A 24324-nucleotide genomic window follows, 5' to 3' on the forward strand; every position below is an offset into this window, starting at 1 on the left:
ATGTCTCTTTAAAGGGAACATTTCGAAGCTAGATAATGGCAACCTATCATAAAAATATCTATGGATTTTTGTTTTGAAATGCAGAAAATTACAAGAATGCAAAGAAATGCAAGAATTACAAGATATATCTTTCACCTTGACCCGTAAAAATGGACACTAACTTTTGTTAATTTACAAACCTGTAACAAATTTGGATATAACAGAGTGAAACAAGAGTCTGTGACGTTGAAATACCCTTACAAATAGACTAAAACGCGATTCAATAAACATTACTTCTCAGACGCACGTGCGTTTTTAAAAATATGAAAAATGCATTTTGTGGTGTTAGAAACATCAGGATAAACAGAAACACTTCGATTGTACGAAAATGGATAATCTAAACAATAAAATATAAGTAATGTTCGATTTAAGTGATCATAAACGGCTCTAATAGTGAAACATATGCTGTAGTGTTTAAAAACTAGGGTCTGTCCCTTTAAAGCCGTGTTTAATAATTGAAGTCGGACATTACAGATATTTTAGCGTTTAAATTATCCATACCTGTACATCCCAAGTTTTTCTAGTGATACTAGTGTTTCTAATACCACGAAATTATGTTTTGTCTTCGTGTTTTTAAAACCGCAAGTTACGGTTATGGAAACAAGCTTTAGCCTACTTTTTAAAATGGTCTTTTCCCGTTTCAACATCACAGACTCTTGTTTCAACTCTGTTGCAACTTTATCCAGATGTGTTACAAGTTGTGTCGTAATGTTAATTTTCACGGTTTGAAACAAGGGTCTGCGACTTTCAATAGTAAAACTAGGCTGGGGATTGGAACTTTAACATCTGTCTTAGACGGACAGCTGAGGACAGTGGATAAAGACATGAAAGAAAATCGAAACGAAAGATCGATTCTCTTTAATTACATGCTTTGATGTTTTCTGATTTTTCAGCGGGGTGCACCTAAACTATAATGACTACGTGGCGGCAGCAAAATTAAAAAAAGAAAAGAAAGAAAGAAAGAAAGAAAAAAAAAAAAGAAAAAAAAAAGAAAGAAAGAAGAAGAGACAAAACACAAAACAAACAAAAACAACAAAACTAACTCAACGAAAACCGGACAGTAAAATAGAGTCTTTCAACTTAAAGAAAAAGGACATTGTTTTGTCCAAATATCTTCATAGTTTTTGCCCAAATGCGAATATTTGCTCCACTACTGGGCTGGGTGGTAGAGTGGGTGGGTGGGTGGGGGGGGGGAGGCAGTCGACCCCTTGACCCCCTGGTCTGAATCAATCATTCACCCATTTCACTCGTGCTTAAATCCATCCGAAGGTTCAAGCACGACTGTCTTGGGCACACTCTCCGAGATTTTCCCGGTGGATGTGTCCAAGACGGGGCAACCCCTCGCATATGTCTACCACCAATCACGCTCCAGCTGTGCGCGCCAGCACGGAGCTACATCCCGCCCCCGCGTCATTATTCCTTTTTGTGTTTCCCTCAACAACATCCAAGCTTATGTTAATTAACCATTAAACCTGTAATACATACACGACAAACAAAGTCTACAGAACAAACACGGCCAGCACGACGTCTATGGGCCAGGTAACCAGCGATCTATTAATGCCAGCGTGTTTTATCGACAGCTGATAATCAGGGAAAAAACAGGCGTGTCCCTACAGATCCGAGTCTGACAAGACTGGCTATTAGCCGTCGTTTGTGGCCCTGTCACACAGCTATGAAACCTTCCGCCAGAAGGATACTCCGGAGTTTAGCGCTCGCGCTGGCGCCGTCACGCGCAGTCATCGTCCGTGAACGTGACGGGTTTAGCGCACCATGACGTGGTGCTATGGAAATTACTGGAAAACCCAAACGAGTGCAGTTTTCCATTAGTCTTCCGGACTACGGTAATGTGAGCCAGTTGAAGGGGATTTTGAAGACCAAGAGCACTCCACTGATGTTCCAGAGTGGGGTAGAGGAAGAGGAGAAGGTGGAGAGGGTGAACATTTTAGGGAAGAAACGCGAGAGTGTCAAAATGACGGACCTGCAGACGGGGGTTTATCCTGGGACGTCCACGACTGTTTTGTCGTCTATCGAGGCTGTACCGAACCATGAGCAGAACGGACCAACGAAACAAGTAAGTAATGCAATATATACATATTAAAACATATATTTGCACACACAACTACTATGTTTATCTCGAAACACCGTTGTCTCGAGTTGTTTGATTCAGTCTATGTTTGTGTACAACGTACAAATAAAACGGCTCAGAAATAAATAATTTGTAATAAGTTCCATAGCATGAACAAATGCGTTTTCTGTGGGACGGACTATAGCAATTTATATTGTCCCACACATTCCAATTCGAAAAGTTATACATTCTGAATACTCGTAGATCATCCGTTGCCCAGGTTAAAGTTCTATGTTTAAACCATTACCACGGGGAAGAACGTGTTTGGTCTGTTTGGTTAAATATAATTTTTAAACCATGGTGAGGTATCTCCTTCAGTCTCTCTTTCAATGCGAGTCTTTCTTTTTTATATATATAGTACACACACACACACACACACACACACACACACACACACACACATCCTCTCTCTCTCTCTCTCTCTCTCTCTCTCTCTCTCTCTCTCAAACACACATACACACATACACGCACACACAATATACACACATACACGCACACGCACAGACATACACACACATATATACACACATACACGCACATACACACACACATACACACACATATACACACACATACATACACATGCACACATACACACACACATGCACATACACACACATACATACGCACACCACATACACACATACACACACATACACGCACGCACACACACACACATACACACATATACATACACACACATAGTCTTACACACACACACACACGGTATTACAGACATATATACACACACACATACACAAACACGCACACACACACGCACACACACACACACACACACACACACACACACACACACGATATTACAGACATATACACACATAACTGCCCACACACGTTATAATTATACACAGTCACATTGCATACAGCTATTTGCGTTAATCACCAATTTGAGAAAATCAAATGTGTTTATTGTCGCCCTGGTGTCTGTAGTAGCGCAACATTTATTGTGTACGAAACCAAACAGGTTCTACCTGGAAAACGTAACGGCTTACAATGGCGATGGTTGTTTAATAATATACTAAAAGGGAAAAGTTATTGTGATACACAAAAGACAAAGATAATTGATTATAAGTTTTTACTGCTGTGTATGAAACGTTATGAAAGAGAAATGTCCGAAGGTATGGAAACGAGCAATAGTCCTTGAAAAGGGCGCACCTGCCATATGCAAATGAACCACATCACTAGAGGGGGTCCAGAGCCAAGTTCACACAGTCAGTAGCGAGTGTGTCCACCTTGAGCATTGATACAGACCCGGCACCGTCGTCTCATTGAGGCCACTAAACGCTGGAGAAAGGTATGGTACGGGCTGTGAGGATTGCTGGCTGGAACCTGTTTCGCAGATGCGTGGTTCGGATGCATGTGTCTTGGCGAGGGGTTGTCACGGGTGGTTGTTTTGTTGATATCGTTGCCATAAGTGCCATATGGTGTTTCTGTTGACGTTGAATTAACGTGCGACGTCACGCTGCGAGGTCCCATATTCAAGCATCCCTATTACTCGCCATCTATCATTTTCACTGAGGCGAGGCATGAAGAAATTGCATCAAACAATTCACTAATGGTGTTTGTCTAACTTCTGGACTTCTAAAGGCTGCACAGAGTGGCAATGATTTGCGACTGAATGTCTGGCCTTTTATGGTGAACACTGGACAGCATCCCCTCCCCCCAATATTCCATGTTTTTTGCACAAAGCATGCAATCGCTGCAACAGCTGCTTGGTTGCATTTCTTTGAGTAATTCATGCACATTTTTTCTAGCTTACATCCATAAATCCATTCACAAATTTATTACTCGAAACAATCCATGTCACAATAACTATTGCCTTTGAGTATACTTTCTGCTGAACCGGCTTTTTGGTTTAACAGTAAAACGAGCTAACCGAAATGAAATGATACTCATCTTCAACGACATCCATCTTACAAATGTTAAAAACGATTCTCTTAGGTATATTTTATTACCTAAGTCTTCTAATGAGAAATGTATTCCGGAACGTCTGGCCTGGTGCTGATAAAACGTTTAGAGTCGAGGCTCGAGACTAATAGAGTCTGAGATTTCAACGTCATGGCAGCGCCATACAAACTGTATATGTGTGATGTCATTGGAGATTTGAGTCTATACAAGTCTTTTAGAATTAATATAGGCTGATAACAAAAGGTGGTGTATGCAGATACCCATTCAGAACAGAAGATGGTTCTACTACAGTTACACAGAACACAATATTTACTTGGAACAACAGGCGTGATTACGTGCATCATGGGCGCTCATAAAGATTATCTCGTTCAGTTAAACAGTTTTAGTTTAACGACACCACTAGAGCACATTGTTTTATTAATCATCGGCTACTGAATGTCAAACATTTGGTAATTTTTACATATAGTCTTAGAAAGGAAATCCGCTACTCTTTTCCATTAGTTTGTTGTTTTTGTTTAACGACACCACTAGAGCACATTGATTTATTAATTACCGGCTATTGGATGTCAAACATTTGGTATTTGTTATATATAATCTTAGAGAGAAAACCCGCTACTTTTTCCATTAGTTTGTTGTTTTTGTTTAACGACACCACTAGAGCACATTGATTTATTAATCATCGGCTATTGGGTGTCAAACATTTGGTAATTTTGACATACAGTCTCAGAGAGGAAATCGGCTACATTTTCCCATTAGTAACAAGGGGTCTTTTATATACACCATCCCACAGACATAAATAGCACATACCACGACCTTTGATATATGCACTGGCTGGAACGAGAAATAGCGCGACGGGGATCGATTCCAAGCAGACTGCGCATCAAGCAAGCACTTTACCACTTAGCTACGTCTCTCCCCTTCATACACAATGGATACACAGACGCTGATATTCTCAACCAGAAATTGTATTTAATATCTAATTTCAGCCATCAAAAATGATTTGTTAGTCTAGCTTGGCAGCAAACACACGACGACTATCCCTATTACATGATAATTGCATATGTCCGTAATTGATGTATTCTTGTGATATGACGGGATGGTCGTAACGTTTTGTAAAATGATATTTGTATGTCAGTAAGTATTGGCGAGAAACTGATGTTTTTGGAAAATATTTAAACGGCCAGCCTTTGTTTTTATATAAAAAAAAGACTATGGTTGTTTGTTTTACAATGTTGCTGGTTTGCAGGAAATACTTATTTCAGCTTTCTTCCCTTTCTCTCCTTGCTCCATGGTATATTCTGTGTATAATTGATATGTACGGTAATGATTCGGGGCCCCAACCCTGACATTATCTATTGCTTTTCTGGGGCAATAAACATTAATGAAAAAAACCCCAAAACAATAACAGACTTTGTAAATTCATTTACGTTTACGTCTGTGACCAGTAGTTACACCGATCACAGGTTTACACGTGTTTTGGCATCTATTTAACACAGCAAATTACATCATTACGGAAAATGAAGTATTTTAAAGACAAAAGAAAACGAAATATGTGTATTTCTAACTATATTAAATTTGTTATACTACAATAGTAATGAGAATTGTGGTTTAGTCGTAGATTTACGTTTACATGCAAAACTATGCTTACAATGGGCCCAAACGTAGATTTGTTTCAGCGAGAGATTGATTGTTTAAGCATGGACAAATGTATATCTTCAGTCACGCGCGCCTTCATCTTCAACAACCTCTCGGAAATCACCGAAGAGAGTGTAGGTAAATCACACTTTGAGTAAAGTGGCGTTCTCATTATGCGAATCGTACTCAATCGTATCTCACGACAAATCGCACGCGATTAATATATAAATAGACAGGATTCGTCACGAATATTTTAAATATGTCATATCAATAGAGTCTACGTCAGTGGCGGATCCCGAAAATCCATTTGGGGGGGGGGGGTCAATGCCATTAAGCGGTATGCCAATGGAACTTTGGGGGAGGTTTGAAGGGGATCGTAAAAAATCGAAAATTAATATATAATAAAATTATAACTGTCGCGAAATTTAGGGGAGGTGTGGGGGGCTTGGCCCCTGGGACCCCCTTGATCCGCCTCTGTACGTTTATCGAGAGCCTCGACAAATACTGACTAACTAGACGAGGGTGATGTTTTACATATTAAAAAACACGAGTAACGAATTCTATTTATCCTAGAACACTTCTAAAATAGCATTTTAATTCCATATTTAGTAAATCAACGTTCTACAGTCGCCTCACTGTCATATCATCTCGATTAGCATAAATGTAGTTTGACGTCACACACTTAAACTAAATCTCACCAAAACGTTACGCTCGGGTATACAAGTACTGGGTACTGTCTAAAGATATCGGTTTTATTCTGCTCAGGTCGAAAGGCGAATGCCGCTCGACAGAACCTCGTGGCATTTGCCATTTTAACCTTCGCAGGACAAAGTCGATATCTTAAGACAGTCACCAATTATTCTTTATTATGATCGTCCTAATAATTGTAAGACCTCAAACTGCATTTTACAGCATAATAATTTCGTACTTACGAAAACAAATAAATATATGAGCTCAAGTTTGAATTAAAATATTGCAAACAAAAACCAGCTTGTTTGGAAGTGGCTGTCCTGTGAATGGGTCAATTAGCGAATGGCCTCTTTAGAAAAAGACCGGCATCGGTGGCGTCGTGGTAGGCCATCGGTTTACAGGCTGGTAGGTACTGGGTTCGGATCCCAGTCGAGGCATGGGAATTGTAATCCAGGTACCGACTCCCAACCCTGAGTGAGTGCTCCGCAAGGCTCAGTGGGTAGGTGTAAACCACTTGCACCGACCAGTGATCCATAACTGGTTCAACAAAGGCCATGGTTTGTGCTATCCTGCCTGTGGGAAGCGCAAATAAAAGATCCCTTGCTGCTAATCGGAAGAGTAGCCCATGTAGTGGCGACAACGAGTTTCCTCTCAACATCTGTCAATTCCAGTAGTGTATAGAAAGTATTTATCAAAATCTTCTCACATGTTAGCAATTGGAACTGGCAGATACTATCACATTCAAATAGAACAAATTATGCTTATATTGTTTAAATGCTGTAGAAGATGAATTTCATTATATTTTAAAATGTTCTTTATATTCTAATTTAAGAACACAATATATAAAACCCTATTATTGGAAGAAGCCTTCATCTCTTACATTGGTGCAGTTGTACAATATAGCAAAAAGCCCAGTTATATAACTTTGGAAAATTTCTCTACAAGGCAGATAAATTAAGAAAATAATGTATTGTTTGTGCTTTCTTTCTTCTGTACATGTACATGTATTAGTAATATTTATACAGATTAGCTGTATAGCTCAATGTTAATAAAGAATTGAACTGAATTGAATTGAACTAAATTCATTAATGTTTGCCGCTTGGTGCAAACTGCTTGTGAACAACAATCATGCTCGGTTGGCAGTAGGAACTACTCCGGCACCTTGGTTATAATTGCCTTTGACAAGAAGAAGAAGGAAATGTTTTATTTAACGAGGCACTCAACACATTTTATTTACGGTTATATGGCGTCACACATATGGTTACAGACCACATAGATATTGAGAGAGGAACCCCGCTGTCGCCACCTCATGAGCTACTCTTATCGATTAGCAGCAAGGGATCTTATATATGCATCATCACATAGACAGGATAGTACATACCACAGCCTTTGTTACACCAGCTGTGGAGCACTAGCTGGGATGAGAAATAGCCCAATGGGTCCATCGACGGGGATCGATCTTGGACCGACCGCGCATCAAGCGAACGCCTTACCACTGGGCTACATCCCGCCCACTGCCTTTGACAATACCGCATCATTCTGACGTCATAGGCTACAGCCAATGAGAAGTCGCCGTGTTATTGAGTAACGAATCGAGGTGAACCTATATTTGTTTACAATAACATCATATGATAACATCAGAATACGTTTGTTGTTTGTCGAGTCGAATCAAATCGCCAAACTTTCCGGTCATGTGACACAACAATGGCGGCATTGCAGAATACAATGGGTTTTCCTGGGAACTAAATCGCTGTACGATCATATATGGTGGAAAGAATTTGATTTTTTATTTTGGAAATAATATTTTTTATCGTTAATGCAGGTTCAGACCTTATTTTTGCTGAGAAATAGTGGCCACTGACCGCGTTGGACAGGTAGCCGTTCTATAGAGGTCAAATAAAGAAAGAAATGCGCTGGTGTGTGTGTGTGTGTGTGTATGTGTGTCAGGGTGGCCGTTATATAGAGGTGCCCGTTAGACCAAGTTCGACCACACACACACACACACACACACACACACACAGACCTAAGGTAAGGTAGTGATATCAGGGTCGGCCAACCCTGACACTACCAAACTAGTTTCTGAGGTTAATAAACTTTATTTTTAAAAAAGAAAAAGAAAAAAAAAGAAAAAAAAAAAGGAAGAAAGTTTAAACTACTGTAAACATTAAAAATACCAGAAACGCATTGGATATACCAACACTAATACTGTAAAGAAGAAAACTAGTAACTGTTAAAATGGCACTGTTAGTGGAGTACATCTAAGTGGAGTAAGATAGTAGTTGTTTGTACCTTGTAATAATGTTTTAACGACTCAATGGATAGGTGTAAGACCACTACACCCTCTTCTCTCACACTAACCACTAACAGCTAACCCATTGTTCTTGATAACTGAGGTGGGTGTCCAGAACAGCGTACTTGAACTATAATTTGATATAAGCACACAAATATAATTTAATTTCTGTTATTTATATATGTATGTAAATGCCTTCTTTTTTCGTGTGTTTTTTTCCTATCAATAAATACATGTAGCCTATGTGCCCAAGCATATATTTCAAATTCATCTGGGTTGTCTTTTTTGTTTTGTTATTTACTTACTTTTACAATGTACGCAAAATGAATGTACCACAGGCGTCGAAGATGACAACAGCTGAGGTGGGGTGGGATGGGGTGGCGTGGAGTGTGGGGTGTGGGGTGGGGTGGGATGGGGTGGTGTGGGGTGGGGTGGGATGAGATGGGATGCCGTGTAGTGTTGACAGTGATATATTAGTTTGCCTTTCAACTGGAGATGCATAGTTTTCAGAGTTCAGAGGTAGGCAGCGAAGCGCACGCTTCTTACAATATTAAGCCGAATCTTCTTCTGCGTTCAAGCTATAGTTGATCATGCTTTAGATTTGCAGTCCGGTTGTGCTGATAAAAAACCCGCTGTATAAGTCAAATCAACCAGCTGTAATGCAGTTTCAAATTTGAACTGATACATTAATTTCGAAAACTCGAACTCCCTGAAACTCGAACTATTTGCTTGTCCCCTTCAAGATCGAGTTATCGAAGTTTGACTGTAAGTTGAAATGAAATTAAATTACTAATATTCTGTAAACACGAGACGGCGAGTTTAATTTATGTAAAACATAACTTGACTGTAAGAAGCGGCTGATTAATGTTTCTTGAGCTCGTACAATACAGCTCATTACGAAGTACAAAACGAACTGGGAATACAGCTGTCATTCAGTCTATATAATACAGCATAGGGCTGTAGAATGCGTCACATAATTACACCCAAGAGAAATCGTTTCTGTGATGGTTGTAATCAGTGGGATATTAATTAGAACTGGAGGGAGTTAAGCAGTACGGTGTGTGTGTGTGTGTGTGTGTGTGTGTGTGTGTTGTGGTTGTGTTTGTGTTTATGCACGCGCGCGCGCGTTTGTTTGTGTGTTTGTCTGTGTACATGCTGGTCATATGGCTAAAACAATAGCGGTTGCGGTTATGGCGCCAACTGGGAAAATACGATAGGTAAGAAAAAAATTGTTAATTTCCTATAGATTTTTAAACGTATTCTTTCAGAGTTTGCTGATGATTTAAATCCAAATATAGATAACTAAGTCTTTAAAAGTTGGAAGTGATTCCGCTGACATTCCGCTTTCTTGCATTTAAACCAAACAATGCAATACCCGTTATATGATAAAAATAATAGTTATTTAAGAATATATACTGAAAATTACAAGGTGTTATGTGCTCTGGAAATATACGCAATATTAATTCAAACCAAAATATTTGGGCTCATTTTGGATAAAATCCTTTACGGGTAGGAGTAAAATATAGTGCAGTTGCATATGGTTCATCGAGTAAAATAACTTGCGGTCAGTTTAAAACATTTTTTTTTTTGCAAAACCATTCATAATTCTAATTTTTTCTTATACTTATTTTAAAATATTTATGAGATACTGAATTTGCTGCTATTGTAAACTGTTTCTGACTAATTAAATATAGCCTTTTCAACGTCGTTCTTGTGTTGCATACAATTTCCGTTATTGTCATGAAACATTTGTTGCATCCCGATATCTTATGTAAATTTAATAAATTTAATTAGACAACCGGCCTCGAAGGTGTCATGGTTAAGCTTCTGAATATAGGGCATGATAGGTACTAGGTTCGCAGCCCGGTACCGGCTCCCACCCAGAGCGACTTTTAACGACTCGGTGGGTAGGTGTAAAACAACTTCATCAACTTTTCTCTCAGTACAAATGTACTGGATAGACTGATGTGTGTACCCAGGACAGCGTGCTTGAATATTATTTGGATATAAGAGCGAAAATAAGTTGAATGAATCAACAAATAGACTTGCCCAAACACTAAAAACCAGAACATGTCATTTTGACACCACTTTTAAAATAAACCTGAAAAATAAGTGACTGTTTAATTTATACAATGTGCTCTAGTGGTGTCGTTAAAGAAAACAAACTTTTAACTGTCTAATTTATGGGACTGAACGCAAGGCCATGGCGATCACGATACCTACTTCCGTGAGTCGTGATACACACTTCCGATAGTTATAATAACGACTTCCGGATGTGCAGAAATCTTCCGTGAGTGACGGCAATGACATCCGGTAGAAGTGATATCAACTTCCGGAAATGCTGTAACCCCTGTCTATTTTATTAGATGTGGACTTCGGTGTTATTTGACTAATACTTTTAGATATTTAGTTGATTATTACTTTAGCGTGGAATTTATTTCAGCCAAACTGTTTATTCATTTGGCGAATAGATAACGATATAATACATTTATTCAGAAAGCATTAATGACACATGCTTCAGTTAAGGAATTACATATTTTCCACATTAAAATAAATTGAAAACATATCATCTTAGGTAAAACTCTGTCTCTATCTATCTATCTATCTATCCATCTATATGTCTGTCTGTCTGTATTCTTTTTTAATCCCACTGCCCCCTTTCCATTCTCTCCTTTGAATTCCATCTCATTTCTTTCCGATCTGGCAACTCCTTCAATCTTTCAACTTCTTTCGTTGTCCATCTCCACATCCCAGTCCTTGTCGCTCCAACCGCGACAGGAGCTTATCTCTTGTGGCTATCTGTGCCACACACCTGCCATTTCCCATCAGGTTTTAGCTGTAGGCTTAGTCTGACCACTACGGGGAGTGTTTAGTAGTTATTTCTGGCATTGTTAAGAGGCCCTTGTACCCACCTACTATGCACCCCTACTACCGGCGGTCGTTAGTTAGTGCCGTGGATCAGACCAGCTTATTAGCGGCAGAGGAAGAGGATGCCAGGTGGGTGCAGGGAAATACACAGATACTACACCCGTGGAGGAAGCTGAGACAAGTAGGCGATGGTGTGGACAGCTCAGAAGAAAGAGTCGAAGAAAACTGACAGAAAGGGTCTATCTATTTATCTATCTATCGGTCTGTCTCTCTCTCTCTTTCTATATATCTTTATATTCTAGGTTTGTTTTTTATCTATCGATATGTCTGTCTGTCTGTCTCTCTCTCTCTCTCTCTCTCTCTCTCTCTCTCTCTCTCTCTCTCTCTCTCTCTCTCTCTCTCTATCTATATGTCTGTCTGTCTATCTGTTTATATATCTTTCTATTCTGTCTTTCTATCTATCTATCGATATGTCTGTCTATGTATCTCTGTTTATCTCTCTATATCTATCTATCCATCCATCCATCCATCCATCCATCCATTCCTATCCATTCCTATCCATTCCTATCCTATCCTATCCTATTCTATCCTATCCTACCTTGTCTATATGTCTGTTTGATCTAATATTGCATACTGTGCTTCAGAACTACTATACGAAAGGTGGTATCAGTATTGTTATTTAGTTTATAACAAAATATACTTATCTTATATTTTCTGTCATAAATGATTGATTTTTTTGATTTAGTGAAATGCGCAAACATTACACACCCGAGTCGCACTTGTTTTACGAGTGTGGTATGAACTAGAAGCCGTGACAGCAGAAAGGTGGCGAACTTTGTACTGGCCGTTGGTAGTTTGACCCTAGCATTATTGGACATTTTAAGGAAAACATATATGTAATTGGGAGGTTTAAGGAAACGTATATTGCTATTGGAAGTTTTCAGGAAACACGTGTATTGACACCCCCCCCCCCGAATTTTGTTTTGTTTAACGACACCACTAGAGCACATTAATATATTAATCGTCGGCTATTGGATGTCAAACATTTGGTAATTTTTGACATATAGTCTCGGAGAAGAAACAAGCTATATTTTATGCATTAATAGCAAGGGTTCTTTATATGCACCATCCCACAAACAGGATAGCACATACCACGGCCTTTAATATACCAGTCGTGGTGCACTGGCTATATGTGTATTGACATTTTAAAAGAACGTTTATGTGTATTGGAAGTTTTTCCGGAGACGTTTTGTGTACTGGAAGTTTTTCAGGAGACATATATATGTGTATTGGACGTTTTTCAGGAGACATATATATGTGTACTGGAAGTTTTTCAGGAGACGTATATATGTGTACTGGACGTTTTTCAGGAGACATATATATGTGTACTGGAAGTTTTTCAGGAGACGTATATGTGTACTGGAAGTTTTTCAGGAGATGTATATATGTGTACTGGAAGTTTTTCCAGCAGAAGTATATGTGTATTGAAAGTTTTTCAGGAGACTTTATGTGTAATGGAATTTTTTCAGGAGACGTATATGTGTATTGGAAGTTTTTCAGGAGATGTATATATGTGTATTGAAAGTTTTTCCAGCAGAAGTATATGTGTATTGAACGTTTTTCAGGAGACTTTATGTGTAATGGAAGTTTTTCAGGAAGCTATTCAGGAAGACTTTTATCATGATTCATTAAAAAAAAATGCAATCGATAGAATCTTTTATTGAGCAGATGATGACAGACAGCAATGTAAGTGGTTAGGCTCCACTTCACTCTAAAAAAAAGAACTAATCGCGAACTCTTGACAAACACATCTCTTAAATATTACAGAAAGCTTTTTAGAGGAAACATAAACCGGCGCCTGTGTGGGTCTGGTATCTGCCTTGTTAGCATTGTGAAAAATGTTAATATATAGCAGTAATAAATATTTTCTTGTAAAAATGCGCCTATGTTTTATAGGATGTGTATCATCAAATCAATTCTCACAGACGATAGAGGAGGGCCTCCACGAGTCTTAAGTATTGGACGCGAGTACTCGAGGGTCAAACTCGACCCGGACCAGAGAACCCAACATTTATACTTGCTAGTAAAGTGGGAAGTGAGAACATTATTAACGTGCCCATATCCAATTAAGATTCAGGCACGCCCACCCCGGACTCGGCATCTGGCATCGTCAGTGACCGATTCCAGGGCAGGAGGGTGATAGTAAAGTATGATGCATCTTTTATGCTATCTATTGACATGCGATTCATTCCATTTCGGAGAGTGGAGTGGGTCGGTGGTTGAGCGCTCCTTTAATGGCGACGCCACACAATACGAGTGCCTCGCACGAGAGAAGCCGATTGCCTAGCTAGCAACCGATGCAGTCGTAATGTTTGTCTTGTCACAAGCAGCTATTTTGTGTCGTGGGTATTCTTTTACGAAGCTCTTGTATCGAGTGGCGTCGCCTTACGATGTAATGATTCGAAGAATCAGTCGTCTACGACGGATGCTAGGTAATTGATTTTCCAAGCTATCTTCGCGCCACGAAATCGTAAAACCATCGTATGCTATGACGTCACTACAGCACACGCTAAAAGTAAGATAGCTTCGAAAATATGGGCCCAGAGATACAAGACTCGTGCATCAAAGATCGTGGTATGTACTGTCCTGTCTGTGGAAAAGTATGTAAAAGATTCCTTAGAGCTGGGCGGTATTAAAATTTCAGGTTTGGTATCGGTATTTTGGGGGTGATTTTCCTCGGTATCGGTACGGTATTCAATATTGATTTAATACAGATATTGATACCGACACCGATATCGAGCGGTATTTTCGGTATGCTCGACGGTTAAATAAATGCATGTCCGAGTTAAGTCTCACCCGCTAATTTCATCTAAATAAAATAAAATTCCATACACAAGGCCCTCAACTCTCTCTTCTTTTCAGCTTTTTTGCGTTCATCAGATATACTGTTGTTGAGGATAAAAAAAATTGATACCGAAATTTCGGTATTCTGAAATTTGCTCTGTACGGTAAATCGGTATTGACATGATACCGATACCGAACGGTATATATGTAATAGAAACTGAAAGATATAACAATACTGAGAGAAAGGATAGAGTAATATGAATGCTGTTGAAGATGAGTATCATTTTATTTGGTCTGTCCTTTCTACAATACTATAAGATGCAGGTACATGAAACCATACTATTACACCAGACCCTGTTTTAAAAAACGAATACAGCTATTGTCCATTGGTTATGTAAAGCAACTAAGAACACTGTGTAAATATTTACTAGAGACAACCACGCGGAAACATGATAATATGTAAGTGGTGTATATACATTCTCTTAAAGGGACATTCCTGAGTTTGCTGCATTGTAAGATGTTTCCATCTAATAAAATATTTCTATGATTAAACTTACATATTAAATATATTTTCTGGTTTAGAATATCAGTGTCTGTATATTCAATGTGTTTTCGGTGAAATAAAATTCAATTTAACCTAGTACAAATATTGGAACGATCAGAAACACATTTAATATACAGCCACTAATATTTTATGCAGAAAAACATACTTGATATGTAATTACAATCGTTAAAAAGTCTATGCTAATCGAGAACATCTTAAAAATTGCAGCAAACTCAGGAATGTCTCTTTAATTATATACACTCTTTGTTGTATTGAATACTTTCATCACTTTCCATACAATGTAAATTGTTTTCCCCTTTTAATGATATATGTATTATATTTTAATGTTTGTAATGCCTATGAACTGTGCGTTTACGGCTAATAACGTATATACGTTCATGGTATACCGCCCAGCTCTAACCCCTTGTTGCTGATCGATAGGAGATACCTTGTAACTACAGCGGTTTACTTTCTCATTTTCTGGGCCCACGGGAAATGTATCTATTGTATTGCTGAGGATGTTGGTGATGAATTACACTACTTATTTATATGTACAAAATTTACAGACGACAGATGTAAATATATTCACAAATATCATTTTACAAGATCAAATGTAAACAAATTTAAGACGCTTTTTAATTGTAAAAATATAGACACCCTTAGAAACTTGTGTAGATTTATAACTTTTATCAACAAACATTTCGTCATTATTTACAGTTTTTGAATTGTTTTTGAAACTGTCATCTTGATGCTGTAATATTATATATATTTGTATTACTCAAATGCCATCGAACAATTACCCTGCGTGTAATAAAGTTCTGTTCTGTTCTGTTCTGTCATAATAACTACATGTCACTCCCCTCTGAATTCCGTGGTAAAAAAAATTAAATACCGCGGTAACATTTTACATATTCTGTAGTAGAATTTAATGAATTCTGCAACATATAAAACTGAAAAATAACACTTATAACCTAAAACTAGATGTTCAAATGTTACATAATTATTTTCAACCTATAAATGATTACGTTGCAACGTCCCCTTGTTGTAGGCCTACAAGACTGAATCATTAAACCTTGAAACGGAAACGATATATAAAAAAATAAACCTCCTATTTTCACGATTACGGATTCTTTGTTAAATGTGATTTATGATTACTAAATATTTAAATATAGTTGTTTAACATCACGATTCCAACAATCAATACTTATATGTTAATATAATTACTCTAGTTTAGAATGGAACTGCTGAATCCTATTTAGTATTTGTGGAATCTGTCAAAGTGTAATTACAAAGCACTCTATTTTGCGAGGATTTTCGATTCAATGACAGAAATTAAAGGCTGGTTCCAAACGCAGGTTACGCAGACTAGTAACTATGAGGCGGTTACCAGTCCAGCATGTAATAACTTAACAAAAAAAAAAAAAATCTTTATGCTTCTGTTTATTTCTGTATGGAAAATAAACACTATTAAAATTCCATGTTTAATGTTACAATTCAGAAACATCAAACATTTTGCAGTGATTAAGACAAATTCCACGGCCTAAAATTATGAATTCTGTACGAAAAGTGATTTTCCGCGGACGAACAACTATTCTGCACGATGATGCAAATTCTGCAAATTCAGTGTGTGTGTGTGTGTGTGTGTGTGTGTGTGTATGTGTGTGACATGTTAGACACCAAATAGCTGTATTCAGTATCATTTTATTTTGTGAATGTTTTGTATGTTTTGTTCTGTTGTTGTTCTGTTTTCGTAAAATATTTTTGTTGTTATACATATTTTAGCATATTTGTAAAGCGCTCGGCTGATGCGCGATCGGTCTAGGTTCGATCCCCGTTGGTAGACCCATTGTGCTATTTCTCGTTCCAGTCGGTGCACTACGACTGGTTTATCAAATAACGTGGTAAGCGCTGTCCAGTCTGTGAGTTGGTGCAAATAAAAGATCAAATGCTAAGAATGGAAAAATGTAGCGGGTTTCCACTCTAAGACTGCCAGAATTACCAAATGTTTGACATCCAATAACCGATGATTAATAAATCAATGCAGGCCTCTAATAATCTGCGTGACCCATTTATCGGTTACGCGGAAATAAATCCAGGTAACCCATTTCCTTTTCTCGTAATCCGTCATGTTATATCCAAGTAAATGGTGTTCTAAATTTTGCGCGAACAAAAAATCGGTTGCGCAAATTAGATTTACGCGAGCAATGCGCGAACGAAGCGACCGCTCTCGCAATGTGATCTAGTGGTGTCAAACAACACAAATATTACCATTATAATCCAGAAAGGTGTGTGGGATGTCGTTTTAAAGATGGATCATTCCAGCCAGTGCTCCACAACTGGTGTAATAAAAGCCGTGGTATGTACTATCCTGTCTGTGGGATGGTGCATATAAAAGATCCCTTGCTGCTAATCGAAAAAGAGTAGCCCATGAAGTGGCGACAGTGGGTTTCCTCTACCAATATCTGTGTGTTCTTTAACCATATATCCGACGCCATATAACCGTGAATAAAATGTGTTGAGTGCGTCGTTAAATAAAACATTTCCTTCCTTTTTAAAGATGGAATAGTATATTACTATACGAGGGACAGCTAGATACCTACAATGAGCTCTAAAGGTGTTAAACCAAACAAACTTCATTTATTTTTGTAGGTTTATATATATATATATATATATATATATATATATTAATAATAATAAAAAAAAATTGCTCGCGATTGTATTGGAAATAAACCCAGATCGATACTAAACGCAACGCCATGCTTTGAAGGTCTATAATTTAAGCTTCAGGTGGTTCTATATCGGTCGGTAAGACGCGAAATCAAAGGAAGCCGAGAGGATTGCACTCACTGTCAGCAAAGGTGGGCATGTAGTAATCATCATCTTTAGACGGGCGGCATTTAGCTCAGTCGGTTGAGTGCTCGCTTGAGATGCTTGCGTCGCATGATCGAACCTCCTCTGTGGATCCATTCAGCTGATTGGGTTTTTTTCTCGTTACAACCAGTGCACCACAAGTGGAAAAAAGGCCGTGGTATGTGCTTTCCTGTCTGTGGGAGAGTGCATATAAAAGATCCCTTGCTGCTACATTTTGTCCATTAGCAGCAAGGATCTTTTATATGCACCATCCCAGAGACATGACAACAAATACCACGGCCTTTGATATACCAGTCTTGGTACAATGGCTAGAACGAGAAACCCCAATCGAGACTGGGATCGATCTCAGACCGACTGCGCATCAAGCGAGCGCTTTACCACTTTGCCATGTTCCGCCCCATATCCAATGGAAGTTGCAGCAAACTGTCCTGGGTACACACACCTCAGCTACCTGGTCTGTCTGTCCTGGACAGTAGGTTAGTGGTTAGTTGTTAGTAAGAGAGGAATCGGCGTAGTGGCCTTAAACCAACCATTGCGTTGTTAAACTCGATCTGGGTGGAATCCATTATCGGGATGGGAACCCAGTACAAAGAAAGAAAGAAAGAAATGTTTTATTTAACGACGCACTCAACACATTTTATTTACAGTTATATGGCGTCAGACATATGGTTAAGGACCACACAGATTTTGAGAGGAAACCCGCTGTTGCCACTACGTGGGCTACTCTTCCGATTAGCAGCAAGGGATCTTTTATTTGCGCTTCCCACAGTCAGGACAGCACAAACCATGGCCTTTGTTGAACCAGTTATGGATCACTGGTCGGTGCAAGTGGTTTACACCTACCCATTGAGCCTTGCGGAGCACTCACTCAGGGTTTGGAGTCGGTATCTGGGTTAAAAATCCCATGCCTCGACTGGGATCCGAACCCAGTACCTACCAGCCTGTAGACTGATGGCCTAACCACGACGCCACCGAGGCCGGTCCCAGTACAAGACCTACCAGCCTTAAGTCCAATGGCTTAACCACGACACCACCGAGGCCGGTCGATACATACCGACGTGACAGTGATTAAGCTACATGATTTTACGGAGCACAAACGGCGGCACCGACGGCAATTGCCGTAGCAGCGATATGAATTGCCGTAGCAGCGATATGAATTGCCGTAGCAGAAATATGAATTGCCTTAACTCAGGGATATGACATATTCTTTTTGACACTACATATAAAACCTATATTGTCGTTCGATGAAAAAAATAATTTTTGGTTTTTAATTTTGTACTTAATTGTTGTAAACGTTAGTGGTTTAAAATGGCTTTAGGTAGGCTCAAAGTTACCGTAGGTGAATATTTTCCCTGCGTCAAAAATATTTCAAAATTGTCGTGGGTAGGAAATTCACGATTGCCTGCCTTGCTTTAGGTGCTTCCCCACTATTGGTATTACATAGCCGAGCACACTAACATTAAACTACATAACCATTAAACCGGAAAATCAATGTTTACCTTTTGTTTACCTCTGACGAAAATAATAGTTTCTGTGACGCTGTTCTACTGAAAATAACAAGTTAGCCACCTGGTGTTTGAAATATTATTATTCTCTTACTTCGAGGAATCCAAAGAATGGATCAACTTGCATTAAATGGCAGTAGACCGGCAATACACTACATGTTATGACATTCAGTTCTAGAGGGTGTATACTACCAAATCAAATCCCATAGACGACAATAGTAACATATGTGGCTAAAACTCCTACCTGCAGCGTATCAATCGACATAAACGCCACGGATATAAATACTATTACCCCTCACACTTAAAGTGAATCAGAAAAGTTTTGGGGTCAAGCTGCTTGTTTCTGAGATAACGGGTAGCGTCTATGACCACCCTAGTTCTGCACAAAATTCTAGTACTTTTTTGTACAGGTACCCCATACATGTTTCAAGCACAAGGTTACTTGACACATTGGTACTAGATGAACTAATTTTTTTTTTTTTTTTACCAAGATGAAACTATTATTTTTTTACAACCAACACACTCACATTTATAACCAATCAAAGGACTTGTGGTGTTCACTTCTCTATCAAAAGTTGGGTGCACCTTTGACCCAGCCGGAAGTTATTTGGTTTAGTACTACCTATAGGCAAATTAATCATTCGAGTTGGACCCCTTTCAATATTACATATCCCAGCAGGCAAATCAAAATAAAATTATAAAGAAGATGGCACACATTTTAAAAGCCTCACGACTGTCCCATCAAAGACCAGGACACGTTTGAATTTTTTAAAAATATTTAAACAGTTGATAAAAACACGTTAGAGCGCTCAAAATGCATTCTTGTAAGCACAAAATTGTCCTGTAATATGAGGGCCATGCTCCCTGCAGCAGACTCGCATCAACGTCGCCCATTACATGCACCACACTGTTACACCAGACGAAAATAATTTCTTGTTATTTACGACCTTCTTACTGACACAATGGTCAGATTTAAATTTTAAAAGGCTATTCATTATACTTCTTTTTTCGTGATTTTAGCCAAAATTACTTTTAATTCACTCCAACCAGTATATTAAACAGAGAGTTTAACGTGTTAAATCAAATATACTCCTCACAAAAGAGAGAGAGAGAGAGAGAGAGAGAGAGAGAGAGAGAGAGAGAGAGAGAGAGAGAGAGAGAGAGAGAGAGAAAGAGAGATAGCGTATTGTTTTAGCCAGTAGCGGCGTAGTACTACTGACAATAATAGTAGTAATAGTAGTTATAGTAGTAGTAGTAGTAGTAAGTAGTAGTAGTAGTAGTAGTAGTAGTAGTAGTAGTCGTAGTCGTAGTAGTAGTTTTAATACATTCCGCTGAATGTAATGGTCACTGACCACCTGTACTCGGATCATGGATGAATAAACATTCGGACAAACAATAGAGATACTAATGACCAGCAATCGATATTCAGACGAAGTATTCACTCACCCGACAACAGGGCGAGATCGGAAACCCATTGACCCGCACACCCGCTGGCATCTGACCGAGACAATGGCGTTATTTTGTGCCTAGATAATCAATATGTGACAATACACAAAAGCACCAACAGGTGACATGCAACGGACGTGCGTCCATGCACACTAGAGTTAATTAATTAGCAGATGTTTCCAGCGACGGATGACACGCAATATATTGATCACAAGTAATCCTTAATACCCAATTGAAAATTACAAGTAATATAACTGGCCAGAAAATAGACTGTAACCGCTCACTGAAGTCAATACGGAATTCATTTTCATTTTTCAAATTTTATTATACTGGGAGGGGGATGCGTGTTCCCTCCACTCGAGGAGGAACATGTAACGGTGTTTTTGGGGTCCTACTTTGTACACATAAAGAAAAAAAAACGTGGCTTGTGCTAGAGAATGTGAACCCCCTATTAGAGATTGTATCCCCACTCTAGATGTCGTTCCTACGGGACTGATACATATAGAATACAATACAAGTTTGTTATATGCACAGCTATGAAATATATAGATCTACAGAAGCCATAAAAGTGATATTCGGTAAAAAGCGATATTTTCGTTTTAATTATTGATGTCAGTATCGCTTCATTCTTTTTTGTTTGATGATTGCAATGCATCTGATCGTATTTGAAAAAAAGAAAAGAAAAAGTAATTTAAACAATTCTACTCATAAAAATTGATATGAAGTGCAATTAAATTAAAATGTGTAAAACAGATTGGAGTTGGAAGCTACAGAATAGTGGCATAATTGTCCTGTCGTTGACTGTAGGGTGTATACTACCAAATCAAATCCCATAGACGACAATAGTAACATATACGGCTAAAACTCCTACCTGCAACGATACGTTGCAGGTAGGAGTTTTAGCCGTATATGTTACCTACATAAACGCCACGGATATAAATACTACCACCCCTTACACTTAAAGTGAATCAGAAAAAAATGGGGGTCAAGCTGCTCGTTTCTGAGATAACGGGTAGCGTCTATGACTACCCTAGTTTCGCACAAAATTTGAGTACTTTTTTTTACAGGTACCCCATACATGTTTCAAGCACAAGGCTACTTGACACATTGGTACTAGATGAAATAAAATTGCACATTTATTTTACCCAGATGAAACTATTATTTTTTACAACCAACACACTCACATTTATAACCAATCACAGGACTTGTGGTGTTCACTTCTCTATCAAAAGTTCGGTGCACCTCGAACTTTGACCCAGCCGGAAGTTATTTGGTATAGTACTACCTGTAAGGTAAAGTTTATCTTCGAGTTAGATTCATGTTTTGATTTTGTGGGTTATATGTGGACGATCGTTTTGTCAGGTATGTTTGCAGTATTATTAAATAATTATTAATTTAATAATTAAATAATGATAATTTTAATTCATATTTCTTTTTAAAAGCATGGTCAAGTAAATATTCTGCAAACGTTACGTGGTTTAAAAAAAATATATAATCTTTATTGTCCCAGAAAAAGTACGTAGTGTTAGGGTTGGGGCCCTAAATCACTACAATACATAGCATATATATATTAGTAGCAACATATACAGGTAATTACATAGACATATCTAGTACGAAGAAATATTCTTTAAACTCCTCTAGGGCACTGTCTTAAACTGAAAAGAAAGATAGAGAAGAAAAGAAAAGAAATAAGGAACGAAAGAAGGAACAGAGTTACTTCGTGTATAATTGCGCATATATGACAGTATATTCATAGATACCCACATACATAAATACACACACACACACACACAGACACACACACACACACGTGTATATATATATATATATATGTGTGTGTGTGTGTGTGTGTGTGTGTGTGGGTGGGTGTGTATGTGAGTGTGTGTATATTATACATATATTCACACATGTACCCACATCTACCAGAAATATACGGAAGAGATTAAATTAAAGTATTATATTTGTTTTTAAGTGTTTTCAAACAAGCTGTTTCCATGCCTATATTATCTTTAAGTCTTAATAAAATAGTGTGTGCAACGTTGCCCATTCATTATTAAATACATGGTATTTACAAGTTTTTAAAATAATATACCTTTCCATTTCAAATTTCTGTTGCAGTATGTCATGCACAGCGTTAATACTTAAACATTTCTTTTGCATTTCACACTGTAGATATATATTTTATATTGATTATAAATTAACCAGTTTATAAAATCGCTTTTATTATCCTTTACTAAACCAAACATTTTATTAAAATGAATTATAGTTCCTGTTCGAGTAAATATCCAATCTGTTACTGCCTCCCATAAAACGAAAAATAAATGTTGTATTGTTTCAGGAAAATTATTACAGAAGCTACATATATCAGAATCAGTGTAGTTCATCTTGTATAGAAAAGTATTAGTAGCTAATATGTTTTGTAGTAATCTATACTGAACCATCGAAGGCTAGAATCTTTCATACATCGAAATGGTAAAACATAATATTTTTCCCAATCAGTTTGTTCAAATAAGAAGCCTTCATTACTATATTTTATCTGTGCTTTTGGCTTTACATACTGAAAGTTTAAAATCTCATACATATTTCTGCAACCTTTTTAACTTTTTAATAATAGTTGCAGTTTTAAAGGGTATATAGGATTTTTTACTGTGTTAAAATGATCGATCGTCTTTTAACTGATCTAGTTTATATATAAATGATTTGACAGCATTTATTAATGATGCATTGTTGACAACATTTGTATTTATATGATATTTTTCAACAAACTGCTCAGATATTAAAAAAATTCCATTTTTGTCTAATAAATCGTTTATAAAAATAATGTCTTTACTAATATAGGTTTTATACAAAAATGGTTTATGATCTGTTAATATTTTACTGTTAAGCCATATATTTGTTCCAAGTATGTCTTCTGCATTCTTTGGATTTTGTTTTCGTTGTATTTCTGCCCAATTTTCCAGAATATCTTTCCAAAACATGTTTCATGTGCAATGTTTTACGAACAATAAAATTATCCCCATATAAGATTAGATCCTTTTTGGATATATCTGTAACTGATTTAAATAGGGTTATCCATTTTGAGTTTTCTAAAAATAATATTCGAACCTATACACATTTTAAAGCTATAAGAAAATTATCTATATTTATCATTTTTATACCCCCTTGTCTTGTGTTATTAATGTTCGCTTTATCTTTTCTAGTTTATTCCCCCAAATAAATTTTAAAAATAATATATTCAGATGTTTTATTACCTTTTCGTTTGGGTTTGGTAATACCATTAAAAGGTGTGTTAACTTCGGTATTACTAAGGCTTTTAGAAACGTGACTCGCCCTAAAACAGTTAATTTTCTCACTGACCATATTTGTATTAACGTTTGCATTTCCAATAGTTTACGGTCATAATTAAGTTCACCGATATGTTCTAACATGACTGGGGATTTAATTCCAAGTAGTTTAAATTCAGTTGCCACCTGTCTAGTTTCCATCTAGCATGGTGAAAAACATCTTTAGAAACCGTTTTACTGCCTATCCAGATAGC

General features: G+C 37.7%; 1 protein-coding gene across 1 annotated transcript in view; it reads left to right on the top strand.

Moving 5' to 3' along the window:
* The first annotated feature begins 1661 nt into the window (after window positions 1-1661).
* Window positions 1662-24324, top strand: part of LOC121376854 — a 68523-nt gene continuing 45860 nt past the window's right edge. The window contains exon 1 of the mRNA XM_041504640.1: window positions 1662-2110. Coding sequence (XP_041360574.1) covers window positions 1823-2110 — 288 coding nt within the window. The 5' untranslated portion in view covers window positions 1662-1822. The remainder of the gene's footprint in view (window positions 2111-24324) is intronic.

This window comes from Gigantopelta aegis, chromosome 7 (assembly GCF_016097555.1).
Source record: "Gigantopelta aegis isolate Gae_Host chromosome 7, Gae_host_genome, whole genome shotgun sequence".
Classification (NCBI taxonomy): domain Eukaryota; kingdom Metazoa; phylum Mollusca; class Gastropoda; order Neomphalida; family Peltospiridae; genus Gigantopelta; species Gigantopelta aegis.